Source organism: Vulpes vulpes, chromosome 13 (genome assembly GCF_048418805.1).
Source record: "Vulpes vulpes isolate BD-2025 chromosome 13, VulVul3, whole genome shotgun sequence".
In the NCBI taxonomy this organism is placed as follows: domain Eukaryota; kingdom Metazoa; phylum Chordata; class Mammalia; order Carnivora; family Canidae; genus Vulpes; species Vulpes vulpes.
In genome coordinates this window covers 23,562,027-23,582,416 of record NC_132792.1, presented here as the reverse complement: position 1 = coordinate 23,582,416, position 20,390 = coordinate 23,562,027, and the positions used below count along the sequence as shown (strand labels likewise).

General features: G+C 39.2%; 1 protein-coding gene and 1 long non-coding RNA gene across 3 annotated transcripts in view; one reads left to right on the top strand and one right to left on the bottom strand.

Moving 5' to 3' along the window:
• The window catches only part of CSMD3 (CUB and Sushi multiple domains 3), a 1,174,336-nt gene extending 1,156,453 nt beyond the window's left edge, over positions 1 to 17,883 (bottom strand). Inside the window, exon 1 of one of the 2 annotated variants that reach the window (XM_072734033.1) lies at positions 17,271 to 17,883. In XM_072734033.1, the coding sequence (XP_072590134.1) occupies positions 17,271 to 17,448 (178 nt within the window). In that variant the 5' untranslated portion in view covers positions 17,449 to 17,883. The remainder of the gene's footprint in view (positions 1 to 17,270) is intronic. The other variant, XM_072734032.1, reaches the window with a different exon arrangement.
• A 1,000-nt stretch (positions 17,884 to 18,883) lies between these two features.
• The window catches only part of LOC140595146 (uncharacterized), a 57,998-nt gene continuing 56,491 nt past the window's right edge, over positions 18,884 to 20,390 (top strand). Inside the window, exon 1 of the long non-coding RNA XR_011996541.1 lies at positions 18,884 to 19,101. This is a non-coding gene — a long non-coding RNA (uncharacterized lncRNA). The remainder of the gene's footprint in view (positions 19,102 to 20,390) is intronic.

Here is a 20,390-nt window from a genome sequence, read left to right as displayed (position 1 = left end):
GTATATACAAAATAATATTTTGAATTTCAGAAAATGGTAGGTCAGTTAATATTCTGTTCTATTTCAGTATTATTTAAAACAATGAACATCTATTACATTTCTGCTCTAGAGCACAGTGCAAGATTCCCTGGAGATGGAAAGTTGCCAAGTACACAGCCACTGACCTCTCATATTTCTCTGTTAAATGAGGGCGATAAGAGTATGCATAAATTACTGAAATCAAGGCAGATTGTGGTAAGAACTATAATTCTGATACAAATGAAATTTAAGGTTGATATGAGGAAAGAAGAGTTTAATTTCAACTAAAGAGCATCCAGAGGAGGAGAGATACCATTTCAATAAGTTGAAGAAGTAGGGATATATTTTAAACTGGAGAGCAGACTTGTTTTGTGTAAAACAAAGCAACTAAAAATCCACTCCAGAAAAGCCATATATAGAATAAGAAAGCAAAATAAACGTGTACAAAAAAAACAAAAAACAAAAAACCTCTTAAATCCCAAACTGCGATCACCTATGGTGGATGAAGAATATTAAATCCTGTTTTAAAAAATTCTATTTTATTTTACTCTTTAAGTGTAAACTGAATTCTATTTTGTTCAGAATCACTGGTCCCTTCATATGGTCCTCATACCTCTGAACCATTAAAAAGTCTAAGATCATATAGGACTCAGTTTCCTCTGGATACATATGGGCAACCTCAACAGTTTATTATCAGATATAGACTTGTTTCAAGAACAATATCAAGAAATCAAACTGAAGTCAGAAATATAATGGTCAAATAAGAATTTAAGGTGGAACTTCCTTGTTAGTACATTTGGAACTTTCTAATAGGAGATATACTTTTTTTTTTTCAGATTTTATTTATTTGTGAGACACAGAGAGAGGCAGAGACATAGGCAAAGGGAGAAACAGACTCCCTGTGGGGAGCCTGATCCCAGGACCCAGGGATCCTGACCTGAGTCGAAGGCAGATGCTCAACCACTGAGCCACCCAGGTGCCCTGGGGATATACTTTCATGAAAAATTTGACCAGGAACAACCATTTTGAGAATTCTGAAAAATATATATTAGCACCATAGCTATTGCATCTGGGAGATATATATAGAGTCATCTTGACAAATATTGGCTGGTTAGGGAGGTAAAATAGAATTTCCCTTATTAAAAAGTAGGCAGTGATCAAAATCTATTCTATATGTACAGTCATACACACACAAAGCCACAACTTGTCATCCACTTATTTTCAAAAAAAATACTACAGTAGTCATTGTTGCAAAATCATTACTTATGGCAATGTATACTTCATAGAGTACTTTCTCATACTGATCCATTTGGTATGAAGATAATATGAAGTTTACAGAGAATATCAGAGAGAAGGAGATGGAGCTTAAAGGAAAATGACACTTGAGGTCACTTGGCTGGTAAGGATGTAGCTGGTATTAGAATTCATCTTCTACCAAATTAGAGATTGAGAATAATAGTAAATGTTTCCAAATTCATTTGATCTCCAAAGAATTGAGCATTATTTGAAAATATGTTGTGAAGGGACCTCACAATGAACAATTATTTTTGATAACAAGGGTAATTTATCAGGACTTGCTAATACCTTGGATTCTTACTGTAATGATAATGAAGGTAGTGACATTTTGAGGTAAGAGACTTTAATGCAGATTATTTAAGTAAAAGAAACTTGATCATATATTCAAAAATGAAAGTAGTAAAGGTGATTTCTACTTTTACAAACCGAATAGCTATGTATTTTTTAATAAATTATCTTATTTCCTAGATATCAGTAGCCACTGTTAAGAGAAACATTAGGAGTCTATAACAACTGAAAGATTTGGGCAATATAGATTGATTTTTCTGAGTACAGGTTGGACCTAAACTAAATTAATGAATTCAATTAACTATAATCCAATTCAAGTCTCCAGATGTTTATTGAGTCCTTACTCTGTTTATAAGGTACTGAGTTCGGTATGGAGATTCAAGGTGGGTAATTTAAGATTTTTTGAAGTATTCTCTTTTACTCAGTAAGAGTTATAGTTTAAAGAAACATGATTTCTTTTACATTTCTAAGAAATAAATTTACAGTAAGTTTTCCTTGAAGTTTGGGTTACTGAAAATAAAAAAAGAGTATAAGTAAATGAGAAATAAGACCTTATATACACATTGCAATTAAGGCTCCCCTTCTATCTATTTTAATTTGTAAAAAGAAAAACAAAAAACATTATCAGGCTGCATTAAATACAAGACGTAACTATGATAACATAACACCTAAGTTTTTTCCACAGTACATATTTTTTCATTCTAACCGTAAACTATAACTTAATAAAGAATTCAACAAAGCAGGTCCAAACACTAACATGAGCCCTGTCCCTCTGGCAACATAGCTAGTCTGACCTTTCTAAATTGTTACCCCTGACTTCTCCTGTTTCTGTTGCCTTCCCTTCATCTTAAAGCATGTAAAATAAATTGTTCCATGTTCAGAAATACTCACTCTAGAAAAGAAATAACCTTATCCATGTGAAAGAATTCAGAATTTGTCTCAATTTCAGAATTTTTTTTTTTTAATCCTCAAAGTTGATGAAATCCTGTTTGGTGTGATGAAAAGAACAAGGGTTCTGAGTTGAGCAGGCAGGATTTGAAACCGATTTTCTCCACATGTTAGCTAAATTTCTCTTCCTAACTTGTTTCCTCAAATTTAATAAGCAGTTAAGTCTATCAGTCACTCCAAATAGAGATGCTTAAATGAGAGGCACTCATAGTCCACAGTAACAGACAAGGAACATCAGTTTCTTTTCCTGCCATGAAAATGAGGAAAGAAATGAAGAATCAGAAGAAATAGAAATGCCTAATGATTTGCCTTATAGAGGGAAGTGTTTTCACATGTAAAATAAGCTATTATAAAAATTGAAATGGAAATGCAGGAGACAGAATTCATAAAAAGTGAATATTTGGGCTTAAAGCTGCAATTAATAAAAATGCATATATTTATTTTACCTTGTGTTTACTCATTATTAACAAAATTTCTTTGCATTTAATTTGTGGTTTAGAAAGTATTTGAGGTGTGTGTTATAGTTGCCTCTTTTAACCAAGCACCCTTCTCAGAACTAGCTAAATTAACAAAGATACTTGTTCCAAACTGTGACCTCAACTAATCATACCCATTTACATCGTTTCATAAAGGCTGGCTATACAACTTTTAGGTGGCTTTTCTGAGATTTTTCTTGTGTACTGACAAAAAAACAAGCCAGCCTGAAAGCCTCCCCATTGCATTTTAAACAAACAGCCCATGTTATGACACAGTTGTTATATGTAAATTATCATTAATACTTTGAAAGAAAAAAGAATTGGGACTTAAGAAGGAAAACCAAATGAATAGAAAGGCAGTGCAGGGTCCTTTGTATAATACAGCTTTGTGAAATGTAGAAGGACTGCTTTCTTCTTTGTTATATCAAAGAAAGGAAGGAGCTTAGATGTGAGTTTTGAGATGTTGGTGGAACCAGATCAACATATCCTGCAAATTAACTCCTATGCATTAGTAATGGATCTCAATAAATGGAGCCAGTGCTATGTATTGTGGAGAGTGTTAGAAATTCAATGTGGTTCACATGATTCCTTCTTTCAGTTGTACCAAGTTAAGTAAAACTATTCATGTTACCCAAAGTTCTTTTATCTCAACCTTCTAGATTTACTTTTATCACTGACGTAATCTAAGTACAGAAGATAGCAATTTGCATTGATAATGGATCTTTCATTAAGAGTCAAGATTCTGAAACTTAGAAATAGAAAAACCCTTAAAATGTATTGTATTAAACATTAAATTTGGTTTCTTACACATTAAATCACCATTAGATCACCAAGAACTGAGCTTTATGGAATGTGAAAAAGGATAGGGAGATGACAATCATGAAGCAGGATGTTTTTACAAATATTAAAATAACATGACTCATCAAAGTTTGAATGCGGGGGTAGGGGGTGATGAAAAGAATGTAAAATATAAGATCAAATTTAGAGAATGATCTAACCTTGTAAAGATAGATCATTTTACTTAACTCCTATGTGGCAAACTGGCATTGTCCCAATGCCAGTATTTCTTCCTATAACTATTCATACATCCTTCTATTGTTCTTTAAATCACAAATTAAAAACAAAGCAAAACACAATCTACTTCTATAGTTCTCCAATAAAGACAAAAAATAAGGAATAGAAAACTATGACCGAATCTGTTATCATTGTATTTAATTACTTGTTTTTCTTCTTTGCATGTGTTGAGGTTAGCTCAATACTTATTTTTTGTGAACTAAAAGGGTAGAGATTTGAATTCAAATTTGAAAGCATTAGCAAGCCAGTGAGTTCTGAGGCAGGAAAAATGGATAAGAAACACAATTTGCTGATAACAAAATATTTTTACAAGCACTGTTATAGACATATATGTGAACTCTTCATTAATATGCAATGAACTAGTTAATATCAGTTGGCTGAACAGATAGGAGTCAATAAACATTTTTAATTGAAATTTACAAGGGAAAATTACATTAGATCACAAAATGACACATTGCATTGGAAAGTTTCTCCATGTTGGTAGACTGTTAACACTTTTCTGTGATAGGATAAAGATTTAAAATACAAGATGCAGAAATAAAGGTGGTGTAAGCTATATTGATATTTTATGATAAGAGAATCCATTGAAAAACCACACAATTTCACAATAACCAGATTGCTTTGCTATTTATTATATTCACAAGAAACCTAGTTCAAAATAAAAACTGTTAGGGCAGCCCCGGTTGTGCAGCGGTTTAGCGCCGCCTGCAGCCCAGGGCATCATCCAGGAGTCCCGGGATCGAGTCCCACGTCAGGCTCTCTGCATGGAGCCTGCTTCTCCCTCTGCCCATGTCTCTGCCTCTCTCTCTGTGTGACTATCATAAATAAATAAAAATTAAATTTTTTTAAAAAAATAAATACATAAATAAAAACTGTTATTGTTTTAGAGTAGTGACTAGATCTTCATCTTTATCTCCTAAACATATTGATCCATATTGGCCCTCAATAAATGATTGATGGGTGAGGAAAAGGGTTAATGAGTCCCAAAACTGATAAATAAGCTACAAAATTTTATTTTGTGGAAATAAAATCTACCAACCATAGTCTTTCACAACTCTTAACTTAAACCATGTCAAAACCACAGTATTAATTCAAAATAATACTATTCTAACAAAGGCTTACTAAACCAAATCAAACTTTAGCCCAAAGAAAAGGATGGAAATAATTATGGTAATATTTACATGAAACAGCTCAAGATATAACCTAATATGTCTAACATCTTCCAATTTCTTTTGAGGGCTTTGAGAATTTTGCTTTTGAAGGAATTATAAAATTACAATTATAAAATACAGAGATTCAATAATCTATGAGATGAGAGGTAAAAAATAAGTAGTAATCTTGAAATTATAGAAAAATGGTTAATTTCTAAGGACTTACACATTGGTGATATTTAAGAATTAAGTTCAAAATGTCATTTCTGATTTTCATCTATTAATATATTAATGAACACTGTCAAGCTAACACAGATATTAAAGATCTCCTGGCATTTTGCTAGAAAATTGATTTTAAGAGTTCCTCTTTGACCTCTTTTAAAAAGATTTAACGGATAAAAGAGCAGTCAAGTACTAGTTGTATTTATAGGTGAAAATTTTTCTTTAAAAGCCATGAAAAGACCATTGGACATGAACTCAATACAGGTAATCATAGGCCTGTCAACATTTCTATTGCAAACTTCATTTAAGAGAGTTTATCATCTCCATCATCTTAGAAACTATGAAGCTGGAAGTTGGCACACAAATTAGCAGCATGGATGCAAATTTGTTTACACAAAACATTTGAATCAGTTCAGCTGTTTTGATTTAGACATCAGCCAAAAAACCTTAACTCAGAGTTTCTCTATATATGTGAACAGAGTAAATATTTTGCCAAGACTACATAGTTCAGTCATTTAGAGCATGGAGTCAATAAATCCAAGGTGGCATGTTTCATCTCTAGGATATTTCCTTGTATTTATTCTACCTGTTTTCCCTAACTTTGATCTGTTATCTTGCAAATGCAGCTTTTAGCAACACAGAGCTTCATATTACAACATGCAGATAGACCAGCATAAATCATTACCAAAATTTGGGGGAAATTCAAATTACACCTCCAATAACAGATTCAAAGAGTCATTCCTATATATGAAAATAATGGTTCATATATTGAAAACAGAACCGTTTCTAAAAATTACAGATTGCCTGAAGTTAAAGCCTTTTAACAACAGACTAGATTCATATTCTCTTCTATTAACACACTCATAATAAAAACAGCTTATAAATATGTTTTTAAATTATTGACTTGGTAAATCTCAGGTACTTATCTGGTATTGTAAGAGAAAATGAAATTAACAGCATTTTTTCTTCAGATTTCTTCCAAGTCAGACAACTTTCATGATGTAAACAAACAAAAAATAAAAGGTAGGTCCCTGTAGAAAACTAAAATAGATATCTGAGAATTTAGAATAATATAAAACAATAAAACAGAACTGATAATTTTATTAAGTAACTATGAATGGGAATATTAACAAGCTCAAGAAAAGGCATTCAATTATCAATCTGCTTCCCATTCCCATCACCAAAATAAAAGAAAATGCTGATATGTAATTTTAAATTTCAATAAAGTGAATTATTAGAATCAATTTTAAAATGGAGAATTTGGCTGTTAGTCAATTTCCAACATTAAATAAAATTCTGGAATGCAAAATGGTAGGAAATAGACTAGGAGACAGATTTTAGATGTACCTTTATGCCTGACTTTTACCAACTTAGGAGAAATCTGCATCTAGCTATTGTAAGATACAAAATCATTTAAAATAAGAATGTCTCATTAAAAAGTATCCAACATAATAAGTATATTCTATGAATAATCCACATGAAGGCATTTTTAAGATATCTGAGCTTTAAAAGAAAAAATGTAGGTTAAAATGACATCTCTAAAATTATATTCACAAGTGAAATTTTAATAATGCAAGTAAGAAAAAGGTCGATTTATATCGGGAAAGTCAAAAGTTCAGAAAGGACAAAAGTGCTTTTGTTATATATGAAAATAGATTTTATCGCTTTCACAAGAAAAGGTAACACTATTTTTTTATATTTAAGTATAGTTGAGTACATATATAGGTGCATTTTTTTTCTTTTATAAGATGATGGTGTATATTTCAATGCCTCTATTTAATTTTTAGGTTAATCTTTAAATTAAATGTTGTTTATCATTTACCAATATTATTACATTTCTGTAACTGTGTCTCCTTACATGACTACTTCAGGAAATATTATTTTGAGTCTGGTCATGATTTTGGGTAAGGCACAGTAGTCTCTCTCAAGGAGGTTTATTCCCATAAACCAATTATGACTAAATAAAGTAGCTCATAAAGCAGTACCCAAAAATTAAGAGAAACTTAGACTAGACAGGAAATTTAAAGACTATTTTGCACCCTTTATTTGTTGTTGTTGTTGTTTTAAAGATTTTATTTATTTCATGAAAGAGAGAGAGAGAGAGAGAGAGAGGGAGGCAGAGACAGAAGCAGACTCCATGCAGGGAGCCTAATGCAGGATTCTATCCCGGGACTCTGGGATCATGCCCTGGGCCGAAGGCAGGTGCTAAACTGCTGAGCCACCCAGGGATCCCCTATTTTGCACCTTTTAAATCTTGCCGAGTCACTTCATTTTTCTGACTTGTCTCTTCTTTACATCACTATTCATATATTTTTAGTTAGGATGCAGCTATGGAATGAAGTAGAGTATATGGATGCAGCTTGGATATGATGTTTTTAAAGCACATTCCTTTGCCCCCACAAATAAATCTAATGCCCATTTCCTGACTATTAGACACTAGACTAGTTATAAGAACTTTCACATTATTAAAATTCTATAGAACTGAATGGACAATTAAGGTACAAAATGGAACAAATTTATTTGCCAAGGTCTATGATACAATTGGTAAAACATTTTATATTCAAGTATTATTTTATTTGTGATGTTCTTATATTCATATGCATTTATAAATTTTACATTTTAATCAAGAGTACTGGGTTAGGATCTAAGGGTTATAAATTTTGGTTCTGCTGTTTTATACTTAATGCACTAAATAGTTTTATATCTTGTAGTGACATACTTATGCATTACTGTGCATTTACTTCACTTACTATTCTTTACAAGACTAAAAATATCTTTACCTTTGTCCTACTGGACTGTTAGGAGAATCATTTCAGACAACTTGAGCAAACAATGTTGAAGATTATAAAACAACTTATGTATTACTGTAAGATTATATATATATTTACATACTATGTATACATATACACATATATATACATATATACTGAATATACATATATATACATACATATACATATATATACACTGAAATATACATATATATACTGAAAATTAATTTTAGTCTTTCTTTTAAATTAAATTCTGAAGGTCTCAGTTTTTCTCTTGAAACTCAAGTTTAATTAGGAACTTAGGCCCTTATAGTTTCAACTTTCAGTAAGTCTATGAGCTTCTGAATCTATTATAATTTCAGATTTCACTCAACAACTAACTAACCTTATGATCATGGAAAGTCATTATACCTCTCTGGCCTCAGAAAATGTGGATAATTTGTAAATGGAGATAATAATCTGTATATAGGAGATAACAGCCATCTCACAAGATGCTTGTTAGAAGTCAAAACAGGAAAATGAGGGAGAGAACCACTGTTTAAGATGTAAATTGTACACTTTATAGAAAAGGCTTAGCATGAGATTTCTACATTAAAAGAGAGAAAGGGAGACATAACAAAGAATTCTACCCTGGTACTATTTCCCCAAATGTAATAATATCCTATATCCCCTATAGGAAGCACTTTTGAGCATTCTAGAGTCAAACTAATGCACTTATTTAATGGAAAACTAGAATGTAGTCCTGGATTTTCCAATGTTATTTGAGATTTAATAAATCCATTTCTGCAGAGTCTGTTTCCATTTAAAAATTTCCTCTCAAAGTGGTATCCAAGTATATTTTTAAACTTGTCATAGGTTTGAAAAACTTCCTCATTATTTAAAACTATATAATCATAAATACCCCTTTATAATCTGTTAACATAAAACAAATCAAGGAAGAAGGACTTTATAGTCTTGAGCATTACAAATATAGCTTTTAAGAGAATCAGTCATTACTTTTGTATATTTCAATCACTTTCTGAACATTTAAACCTTTCAAATGTAGTAGTATTCATAATTTTGGAGATTTTACTCATATCTTAAAGAGAGTTTTAAAATATTTCACATATCACTAAAATTGAATATAATCCCTAACATTATCAATTGTTCTTACACTATTAATATTTATAGAATATACTATAATTTATATGGTAGAGTTTTGAATGACACCATTGTCTTATATAGATCATGTGAGAGAAATATACAGTTGTAAATGCAGATGAGAGGGACTGCATAAATTTTATGTTAATATGGCTTAAATATGATAAAAACATGAAGAAAACAATTTCAGAACAGATTTTCTAGATTCAAAAGCTTTTAAATAAGAAATTATGTCCAGATTGTAAGAATAAATGAGAATTTGATTTTAAATACTATTCCTTAAAATTCTTTATGAGACATAAAAAAATTCAATACACTGATTTTATTTTTATTGACTTGTAAGACTTACATAGACTTTATTGAAGATGTTACTATTTGATGTTACATATTATATGAGCCTCAGAAAATATTTTCATTCCATAACTATTTTTTTGTCTTCTACAAAACTTTAGTGGTTAATGATTTATTTTTAAGATTTTATTTATTTATTCATGAGAGACACAGAGTGAGAGAGAAAGGCAGAGACACAGGCAGAGGGAGAAGCAGGCTCCATGCAGGGAGCCAACGTGGGACTCAATCCTGGGTCTCCAGGATGGCACCCTGGGCTATAGGTGGCGTTAAACCGATGTGCCACCAGGGCTGCCCTGGTTAATGATTTTTTTAAATTACCATGAAACATATAATCACTAATACTTTATATAATACTAATTGATATATGGTGCTCATATATTAACTTCTGTGACCCTCTTCATTGATGTCATCTGACTAAACTCTAGTAAGCCTGATAAGGTGTGTGATAGAAAGAAAGTTGAATGTGAACTTGACTGCCCAATGATCTTGTCTCAGTTCTGGAGCTAATGAACTTTATAACCTAGTAAAAATCACTTATCCTTTCTAGGCATGTGCATTTCCTGTAAAAAAACATGATCAGTGAACTAGCTAATATTTAAGAACTCTTCCAGAGTTCTGTAAATATCACAATTTGTGACAAGACGAATTAAAAATTTGGTTTTTTAATCAATTGATATTAAATTAATGTTGGAATGTAGTGGATGAAATTAGCCTGACAGCAGGGGTAACATTTTTAAACTATGGGTCTGCCCTGCTGCATGGAGCCTGAAGTAACTATGTAAGTGTGATAAGCAGAAGTTTCAGAGTATTTCTCCAATATATAATAGCCTGGGAACGCGGCCAAAGTGAAATAATGGCTAGTAAGAAGCTGCTAGATTTTTTATTTATTGCTATGGACAAGTTAGGGCAACAAGTTAGGGATGTAGTATGTGGGAATTTACACTGACTTTGCAGATGGAAATGCATTTGAATAATACTGATGATAGCTACCCGACAATATATATGTTAAATGTATAATCTTCCTCTCCCTATCGGACCACTGATACTCTACATCTTTTTTGTTTTGTTTTGTTTTGTTTTTTAATAGATAATAGAACTGGGGTTTAGGAAAGCTGAGTTGCTAGTACAGATATAACTGCTGGCAAAAATCATGATTTGACTTCGGATCTCAGTAGCTCCAGAATTCAGTCTTTGCTATAGTGGTTCTCAAACCTTAGAGAATTCCTCAAACTTTAGAGAATTATCAGACAACAGAATTACCTGGATGTTAAAAACACAAATGTCTGTGCCCAACTACCAGGGCATTCAGTAAGACTTGGTTGGGCACCTGAGATGTAAGCTAACAAGCTTACAGAGAATGTTGATGCTATTTGTTCAGGAACACTTAGAAAATCACTGTAGTGCTAGCATTTAAAAGCTGATTGAATAATATTGTGATATCTAACACCACGTGATTACCATTGATATCCTTATTTGTCCAATTACAAGGTGTGTGATGCAGATGAATGCTGAAAATGTAGACCTTCTAGAGGAGATTTCAAATGGGCTTGTGGTCAATAGGCCATGATTATATAGAAAATATTAATCCTTAGGAATCTTTAAGCAGCACCAAGCAGTAGCTTAACAAAGGGTTTGATGGCATGAAATGCATTTGATGCCTACAAGATTGGAGGCTTGAGAGGCAGAAGGATGACCATCAACACTGAATCCCTAAATACAAGAAGGTGTTGAAATTTTCTCAATACATTTGTAAATGTGATATTCCTGGTAAGAATGAGCCTTAAAAGGGGCCTAATTCTGAGAAAACCTTGCAGAGATGGAGATTGATCTCTTTGGAAAATACCGTGAAGCACTCGCCTGTTTAAGAAGGAAAAGATGAATTTGGTAACAATAGCATCTGTTCTAACATCCTTAGCAGAACTCATTCAAAAGCCCCATCAGAATTTCCACTGTATCCCTAAACTACATACCCCTTTGTCCTATGAGAAAATGGAATGGACAAAAGAGGTAGAAATGTTTTAGAAGCTATGTTTTAAGATAGATAGATAGATAGATAGATAGATAGATAGATAGGCCTTAAGTTGGATTTGTATGTCACACATTTTTTCTAATCTTTAATTTGCAATCATTTTACTTCTAATCTTTCAAACTTTGGACTTTGAAGTACAAAATGGCCTATTTTCTCAAATAGTCATATTGCCCAAAGTAACAGCTTCCTTAGTAGACATGTTGTTGGTGTTTCACAGTCATTTTAACAAACTGGACAAAACATTGAAGCCCTTTCTGGAGACCCTGATGTTGAGAAGAAAGTCACCTTTTGGTATACAAGGAGGAGGGTATGTGGAGATTAGTGAAGTTCAGTTAAGTCCCTTTCAGTTATTTGAATTTGAGATCTTCAACAAGTATTTTTGCAATAGAGGGTCCCCACATAAGTACAAAGACATTATTAATTGCTTTACCTCTCCTTTTATAAGAGCTCACTTGTGATTGAGTTTTACTATATATAGAATCATGTGTAGATGACATTTGCTGTTGCTTTATTATTTCACCGTTTCCTTAGATACCAGATTGTGTGTTCAAGGAAAAGACATATATACCCAAAATCTATTCAGCTATCCCACAAATAGCAAAGCTAATTAATATAATGAAGAGCAACAACAACTACTGCAACTAAGTCTATGCTCCTAGAGTAATTCTATGCCTGTTCTCCTTGAAGGATCTCAAGGAAGCTGGCATCAGGTTTTCAAGGAGCTGAGCCCTGCTCCTTAATTATTTCTTCTCACACAGTCTTCCTACTCAGGCTTGATGCAGCCTTCCCCCCTCCCCCACCCAATCCCCCAACACTAGAAGATTCAGGAAAACACAGTGCTGCAAAATGACATTTCAGAACAATTTCGACAAGGTAACTGTCCAGGAGAAGTTCAGCTCAGAATTCTGGGAGCTGCTCAAGGTTTTTCAGGGCAGTAAATTGGGTTGGCTTAGCAACTTGGTGGTGCAAAGCCTCCCCCGAAGGCGACGTGTTCAGGGAGAAGGGAATTCGTCTGATGCCTGGGTCGATCTTTCTTTCTTTGGTCGTCCGGCTTCATTATTATTCTGCAATGTGCTGCAATCCCTGTGCGCGTCCGGCTTTCAACCCTGAGCTGGCCACTCCAGCAGCGCGGGTGGAGGATCACAGGGTGATGGGTTAACCCCATGCTGCTTCATTTCTTCTGCCCTTTCCCCTACGGTCCAGCTAAGCCCTTGCGGCTCTTGAACCCTGGGACCGGCTGCTGCTTCCCTTTCTCCCCAGTGACCGAGCTGGGGTGGGGAGGAAGGGGTCGTAGAGGGACAGCAATCCCAATTACTTGCTCCCCAGTGAGTTTTTCCAACTCCCTGAGTGCCCATCACTGGAGAAGTTGTTTGAGTGAGGGCAGCGCTGCGGTCAGCTTGGGGAAAGGGACTTTTCTCGGCGCCCCCTCGGGACAGCGCGGCGGCAGTGTCCTCCGCACCACCGACCATCCAGAGTCCCCGGGGAACACAAACGTGTGTTACCTGCCACGCATTTCAGCCCCGGAGCCCCACCCCGACAGACACATGCACTCTGCAGGCTTCGCGAAGGCCCCTCGGTGTCAGTCCACGGGGATCCCCTCCTCCCAGAAACACACACGCACGCGCCCAGGCCAAGTCAGGCTCTCAGTTTCAGCCTCGGGGGGTTCTTTGAGATCTCAAGGAGCCTATTCCCAAAGGAAAAAGACGGGAGGATGATACCTGTCCAAACTGCAGCGGGACCCCGGACTCAAACACACCATTTTATCTCCCAGCAGGTATCTCAGACATGCTAACCTCAAGGGAAGGGTTTTGATGGTGGCGATGAAGGGGGGTTTGGGGGGGGGGGTGGGTTTTATTTATTTGGATTTTGTTTGTTTGCTTGCTTGTTGTCATTGCTGTTTCGTGAAGACTTTAACTCACTCCATCCCCTGGTGGGAAAGCTCCCTCAAGCTTTTCAGACCTGACAGGTATTTTCTGTAGGGTCGGACTGCGGCCCGAGGGCGAGGAGTGAGGCTATCAGTCCCCAGGACACGCAGGGGTCTGAGACCTCCGGGGCGCGGCCGCCCTGGCTAAGGCGAAAGATGCGTCAGGGTTCGCTGGCAGCTCTCCTCCCGCGGGGACCCCGCGCCCCTTTTAGCCGGGGAAGAGGACGTGAACCCCACTCTTCCAGAAGAGCGGGAGTAGGAGCTCCTTGCAATCCGGAGCACGCAGAAACGTGGATCCTTCTCGGAGTCCAGGGTCCTGCCGGAGCCCCCGGAGGCAGTCCCCGATGCAGGGTGCGGAACGCCGCACACTGGCTCCCACCTGTCGACCGAGGTCAAGGCTTTCTGTACCTTCGCAGGGCTCCTGTCCCCCTTGCACGGCACCTTCCGCCCTGGCTGTGTGGTCTCCCGAGATGGAGCGTGGGAAAGTACCCCTGAGTGTCTGTTTACGTGGGCGGGACGTTTAAGCACGACTTGGAGAGTCACAGTTTGTACGTGAGTGAGACCTCACCAGACGCGCTGCAGCTGCAGGCGCATTTCCAAAACCTCTGCCTGCCTGCGCGGCCCCGCGCGCTCGCGAGGGCGCGCGTGCGTGTGTCTGTGTGTGTGTGTGTCTGTGTGTGTGTGTATGTGTGTCCTCAAAATGAGCATGTGTCAGGTCCAAGCAGCTCCTCACCCCGATTTGGTGTCCTCCCTCCGCCACCTTTTTTATGAGATGCTGACAGTGGAGATAAAAGGGCCCGGGCAGGTTGGCTGTCATTTCAACCCCACTGGAGCAGTTCAGGCCTGCGACTGGAGGCCACTTTGTCTTCTACTCTGAGGCGTTTCCTCCCACCGAGCCTCTTTGTCGTTGCTGTTGCAGGCGGAGGTGAGATGGTGAAGGGATGAAAAGTATGGGCCGGAGGTGGAATTCTGTGGCCTGAGCTGTTTACGTGGAAAATCGCGCACCTCGGACTCCGGAACTCTCCTGCTCGCCCAGATTAGGACCTGCAAAGCCCTTAAAACGACTCCCCACTCTGAGCTTTCCTTTGGGCCCAAGAACCCAGAAGAAACAGTGTGGAAAACAAAGCGGGCATAGACACTGGGGGAAACACCATTTAAGCAATTTCAGCAATCATGGTTTTAGGGAAACCTCGAGACTGAGGTGAAATTAAATTAAATAAGAAGAGGGGAAAGGCGAATAAGCCGGTTAAGATTGGCACCATCCACCGACCATAGGGAACGGATCTGAAGCCCACGGCCCATGGAAGTTTGCTTCTCAGAATTTGAAGACCGCGTTCCAACTTGTAAAATATAGGAGAAACCTTCCGAGTGGCAGATAAGTGACAAAGAAGAACCTTATTACCATTAGAATGTTTTTCAAGTTCCGTGAAAAATTGATTTTGAACGGGACCAAAGCGGAGGGTGATACACTCTTTCTTCTCCACGTCCCTCAAACTGGAATCTACCGAGTGGAGACCAATGGTCTCAGTCCAAAGTCCAGGAGCTGTGAGTAAAAGGAGTGGGGTCCCGTTTCTGGTCCCAATTAAACCAAATTAACGCGCCCTTCCTTTTTTTTTTCTTTTTCAGCGGCGCGTCTTGTTCAGAACTTACGGTAGGTGCGGGCAGCGGGGCTGTGATTGCAGGCAGCGCGGCTCAGTGTTCACCGGGCTGGCGAGCTCTCCCGGCTTTGGAGACTCCCTCCCCCCATCTGCCCCTCGGATGTGTTTTGGCTCAACAGGTACCACATGCAAACTCGCACTTAACCCCCGGTCATCCTCTAGCAGGAGCCACCCCAACATTTTTCCTGCCAGGAGCTGCTGCTGGCTGCCTGCGCCTCCCCCACGCCGAGCGCGCGTCTAGCAGTCAGCCCCAGGGCCATCCATTAGCCACCGACTCCCAGTGGCAGGCGAACTAAGCATAAATGTGAGGCTCCTCGCACGTCGAGCCGGCGACGAAAACGAACCCATTGTAAGCAACCCGAGACGCTTTTTGTGCACGAGGCAGTGTAGTTACGCCGCTTAGGACAAGCGTTTTGCCTTGGAGCTAAGCTGAGGCTGGGGTGGGGGGTGGTGGGGGGGGGGGAGGAGAGATCAAGCTTTAAGGAGCACGTTGGGATTACAAGACAGTTGCTGCTACAGACTCCAGAGACGACTTCTTGGCATTTAGGGATGTAAATTAAAATTCGAGACATGTCTCCCATCGTTGCTCCTAATAGAATGAGAGGTAACCCCTCCAAGCTCCCTCCACCCAAAACATGAATTATCATTTCCACTGAATGCAAATGGACTGCCTTCTGTGGGGGGACAGCCAGCTGCAAGCTGGACAATAAACTGTTTCATAGAGACGCGGCCCGATTGCGGTTCAGAGAGGCACTCCTTTACAAAGGAAGAAGCGTCCAGTTTGTGTTGACAGCCTTGGCGCGCCTGGGCCAAAACACCCCCCCACCCCCCACCCTCCACCCCCACCCCCGACACACAGACACCCGGGATTTGAAACTAGCTTCACTGAAAGCGACATCCATCGCATCTATTTGAGCTGCCATGAGTACGGGGAGGTGATTTTTCAAAAACGATGGCATGAGTCATAAACACCTCCTGAGTATTCTTTGCAGCAATTAATGGGCAGCAGGGTGCAGGAGAAGTTGTGGAACAGACCCGGAGATCTATTTTCTCCCTGAGGACAGCTTTTCTTCCAAGGATTCTGACTGTCCCTTGCTTTCTTGCTTAGGGATACATTTTACATCCCACCCACCCCCTCCCCTTGTCTGTGCATGTGACACTCACTCTACCTGTCTGAACGCTGAGACTTGCTGGGGATTTTCTTTTTGGTCGTCAGCTAATGACTTTCCTCCTACCTTCATTCATCCCCAAAGGTGGATCGTTACACTTCGTGGCATCTCAGACCCCTTTAAAGCCTCATTTTAAGCCAGACCTCTACCGGGGGGAGCTCCCCTAGCATTTATCAATCAATGCATAAGAACCCACGTAGTAATAATTCACATATGCATTCAGACATTCATGTTAGCGAGGGGATGCTTGGAAGACCCCTGGGCCCTAATGCAATTAACATCAGCACATTCCTAGCCTGTCAGTAACTTTCCTACCTGAAAGGGTTAAAAAGCGTTTGCAGGAGTGTCTTTAATATATGTATTCTAGCCAAAGCATCAAACCCCACTGGGCTGACTAGAAATCAAGGTAATCCTCACCACCAAGTAAAGTCTTGCAGAGGAATTCTGCTGGATATCCACTAGTTAGAAGCTATACGAACCAACTCACGTATTCGTTTGAGCATACTGCAAGAATATTTATTGAGCACAAGCTCAATCACTGCATTGAACGCCAAATCTGGCAAGCAAAATGCATTTCCTATCTGGGGTGGGGGGACGGCGAGAGGGCTGTGAATCAACTCCTTCTTCAGTATTATTATCATTATTTTATGGGAGCAAATTGCAAAGTAAGCTACCAGCCTTTTTTCCCGGCGACAAGTCAGCTCACCTCCATCCAAAGCAGAGGGGACCCCCCCCCCCTCCGAAAGCAGACCTACCTTTCACACAAGACACCGTCAGTAAAAAGACGAGATTCCAAAACGTAAATCCACTTTTAATCCCCATTTTCTTCATCAGGATGAAGTCTAGGCGGCCACATTTAGCGCATCTTCTCGTGCCAGGCTCCCGGGGCTTGGATTCCTTTGCTCGGCTTTCCCCTTTGCGGATCCCTTTCATATTATTCGCGAGCTCCTAATTCCTGCTCCTCAGCCCGGCGCAGTGGAGTTGTTGCTGTTGGTGGTGCGCGGTCACAGCTCGGAGTGAATGGTGTTTCTGGGATACCACAGCAACCTTGACGAGGACTCAACCATCTCTCCAACGGGGGCACAAAGTCTCTGCTACTCTGGATTCTGCCTTTTCCTGTGCTTTTTTTTCCCCCCCTCCACCAAAATCTACCTCGATTCTAGCTCGTTATAGCAACCACCAGAAACCACTAGTGAGCTTCTTAAAGCCCAGCTCCGCTCTCTGACAAACTCCCCACAATATTTGAAATTAAGGGGCTTGGTTTATTTATTTATTTATTTATTTATCCCCCCCGAACAGATCAATTCCGCCTGTAAAAGCAGCCAGAGAAATATTATGTTAGGGAGCTCTCCGATGCAGCCTGCGAACACAGAAACATGTTGGAGGAATATTTTAATCGGAGGATCTGCGCTGCTTTTGGGGAAACCGTGCTGATAATGAATCGGGCCCCATCGATGCCCACGTCCTTATAATGGGACATGTGTTACTACTGTAGTTGCAGTATATTTCAGGCAGGCGTCTCGCATTTATTATCCTGTGATTTAATTGAAAAAGATTACAGAGAATTTATTTGCACGCATGCATTTACATATTCAAAGGCCTACGTGTAAACCCGTAATCAGGTTTCTATGATTCTGTGAACCGATTTTATCCGTGGCCAGGGCGGGGGTGAGGTGGAGAGGGAGCCAGTCATTTCCCCTAAATAGTTCGCCCTTTCATCCTCCTCCCACACCGCCCCCCCCCCCCCAAGCCGCTTTTCAGCTAATGTGTGCTACTGTTAAACGACTGTATCTGTGGTAGTTATCTAGAACAGACTCATTTGTCTTAATTCTGAATCAGTCCCAAATATGTAAATGGGAGGTTTCTTTCAAAACGTAAAATGTATGTATCTATACATCTGGCCTCGGCAGCGCCACACACCACTCAAGGGTTAACACTGTACAAGGGAAGAGCTCTTGCGCCATCTACTGGCCGTAGCTCAGTCACCCGCTTCTCTTCCACATCCAGAAAGGATCCCATTTCCTTCATCCCACGGTGTAGGGGAGCTGTGTCCCGAGACAAGCGCGTTTGCCTCCCGTGTGCCGATTTCTTAGTCTTTTTTTTTTTTTTGGCCGATCCTGGCACAGATCTAACTGCAAGTTCCTTACACTAGGCGCCGGATTGGTGATCTGACTTTTCTGGAATCTGATCCCATCTCGGGGGGGGGGGGGGGGGGGGGGCGGGGAGGGCTGCAGCACTGGTTCTGGAATAGATCATTGCAACGGTGGTTCCTGTCTCCATTTGCTTGCTGAAGGCTATCAGGGGATTAGCATCTATCTGCAGGGCTTAGTCAAGAGGACTGTCCAATTTGAGTTTGCATCTCTCCACATTGTCCACAAATGATGGCTTCCGTCCCGTACACCCCAAGATCACCCTGGTCAGCTTTTTGTCCCTGGGCTCAACGTGAAACTGCCCGCTCAGGGGAGCAAGGTTGTTGCATCTGGAGGGAATTCTGCTCCGGGAAGTGGGCACACTGCGAGTGTCTATAGGGGTGCGTGTCGAGTGGGCTCAATCTGCAGACGTAGGAAGGATTCTAAGCACTCCCGGGTACGTGGCATTTTGTGTGGGTCTGAGATCCCCCCAGGAGTGTGTGTGCGTGTGTGTGTGTGTGTGTGTGTGTGTGCAGTTGTGAAGGGTAAGAGTGTGTGTTTACGGAAGATGCGGGAGGGTGTGATTTTCTTTATGCGTGGGTGTTTTCCCAAACGTATTAGTGCAGTATATATGCGTGTGCATGCATGTGTTCAGATGTGTGTGTACTAAAGAGAGATTTCTCTTTGGGTAAGGAGCCTTAACCAGAGGCAGACGCTGTAGACGCCCAACTGACCTCATTAAATTCGGAGAGGTACATTAAGGGCGGTGTAGTAGAATAGTGTTCCTTCCCACCAGCGCTTTTTTTTTTTATTGTCCGAATATGCAGATTTCAAAGGTGAGTGGGTGGCAAGATTGGGACTAGATCGCGGTTGGGAAAATCAACTCTAAAAAACGTCATTAGCTTGCTTTGGTGGCGGCCCTGGCATTGATTTTAGTCAAGATGTCAGAGTGTGTTGCTGCTGCTGTTGCCTGTGGTGGATTGAACGAGGAGTTAGATTCAAACAGGTCCTTGGACTTAATTAAGACACTTGACAAAACCCTCCTTACCAAGTGTGCAGAGGTTAATAACTTCTACTGAATATATTTTTTTATTAAAAGAAAACAAAAATCGTGGGTGTATGCGATCAATTTGAACACATGGAGATTATATATATATATATATATATCTCCAGATAGGAGGACTTTAAACCAAAAAAACTTTTATTTCTCAAAAGTCAGAAGTATTTTAACAGGAATTATTGTGTAAAAGAAACTTTCACTATGGGACCATCATGACTGCTACTAAGATACCAATTTCCGATGTTCATTTTCAAACCTGCTACTCCAATAATTCAATTATTGTATTTCCCTAAATGAATCCTCCCTAGCATTTCAATGTGAAGTTGTTAAAACATTTATCTGGTAACTCATAATACCTTGAGCAACGCTGCATTTTTTAGTTTTATAGCTCATCACAAATCATAAACCATTTCTTTACCCACATCTTCTGGATTCCCAGGTATAGAAAATCATATTTTATATGATGAGAAAAGTTAAGGCATGGAGAAATGAATTGGTTTCTTCAAAGTCATCATCAGGAGCACAGACATTTAATTTAATACATTTAGTGCTGGATCATACTTTTTTTCTCCCATGCTAAGCAGACTCCTCTCCAAGAGAGCATTTCCAAAGGTATTCCAGAAAAATAACATTATTGGCCAAAATACTGGATGAGAAATCCCTCAATTTATCCAGAAGGAAAAATA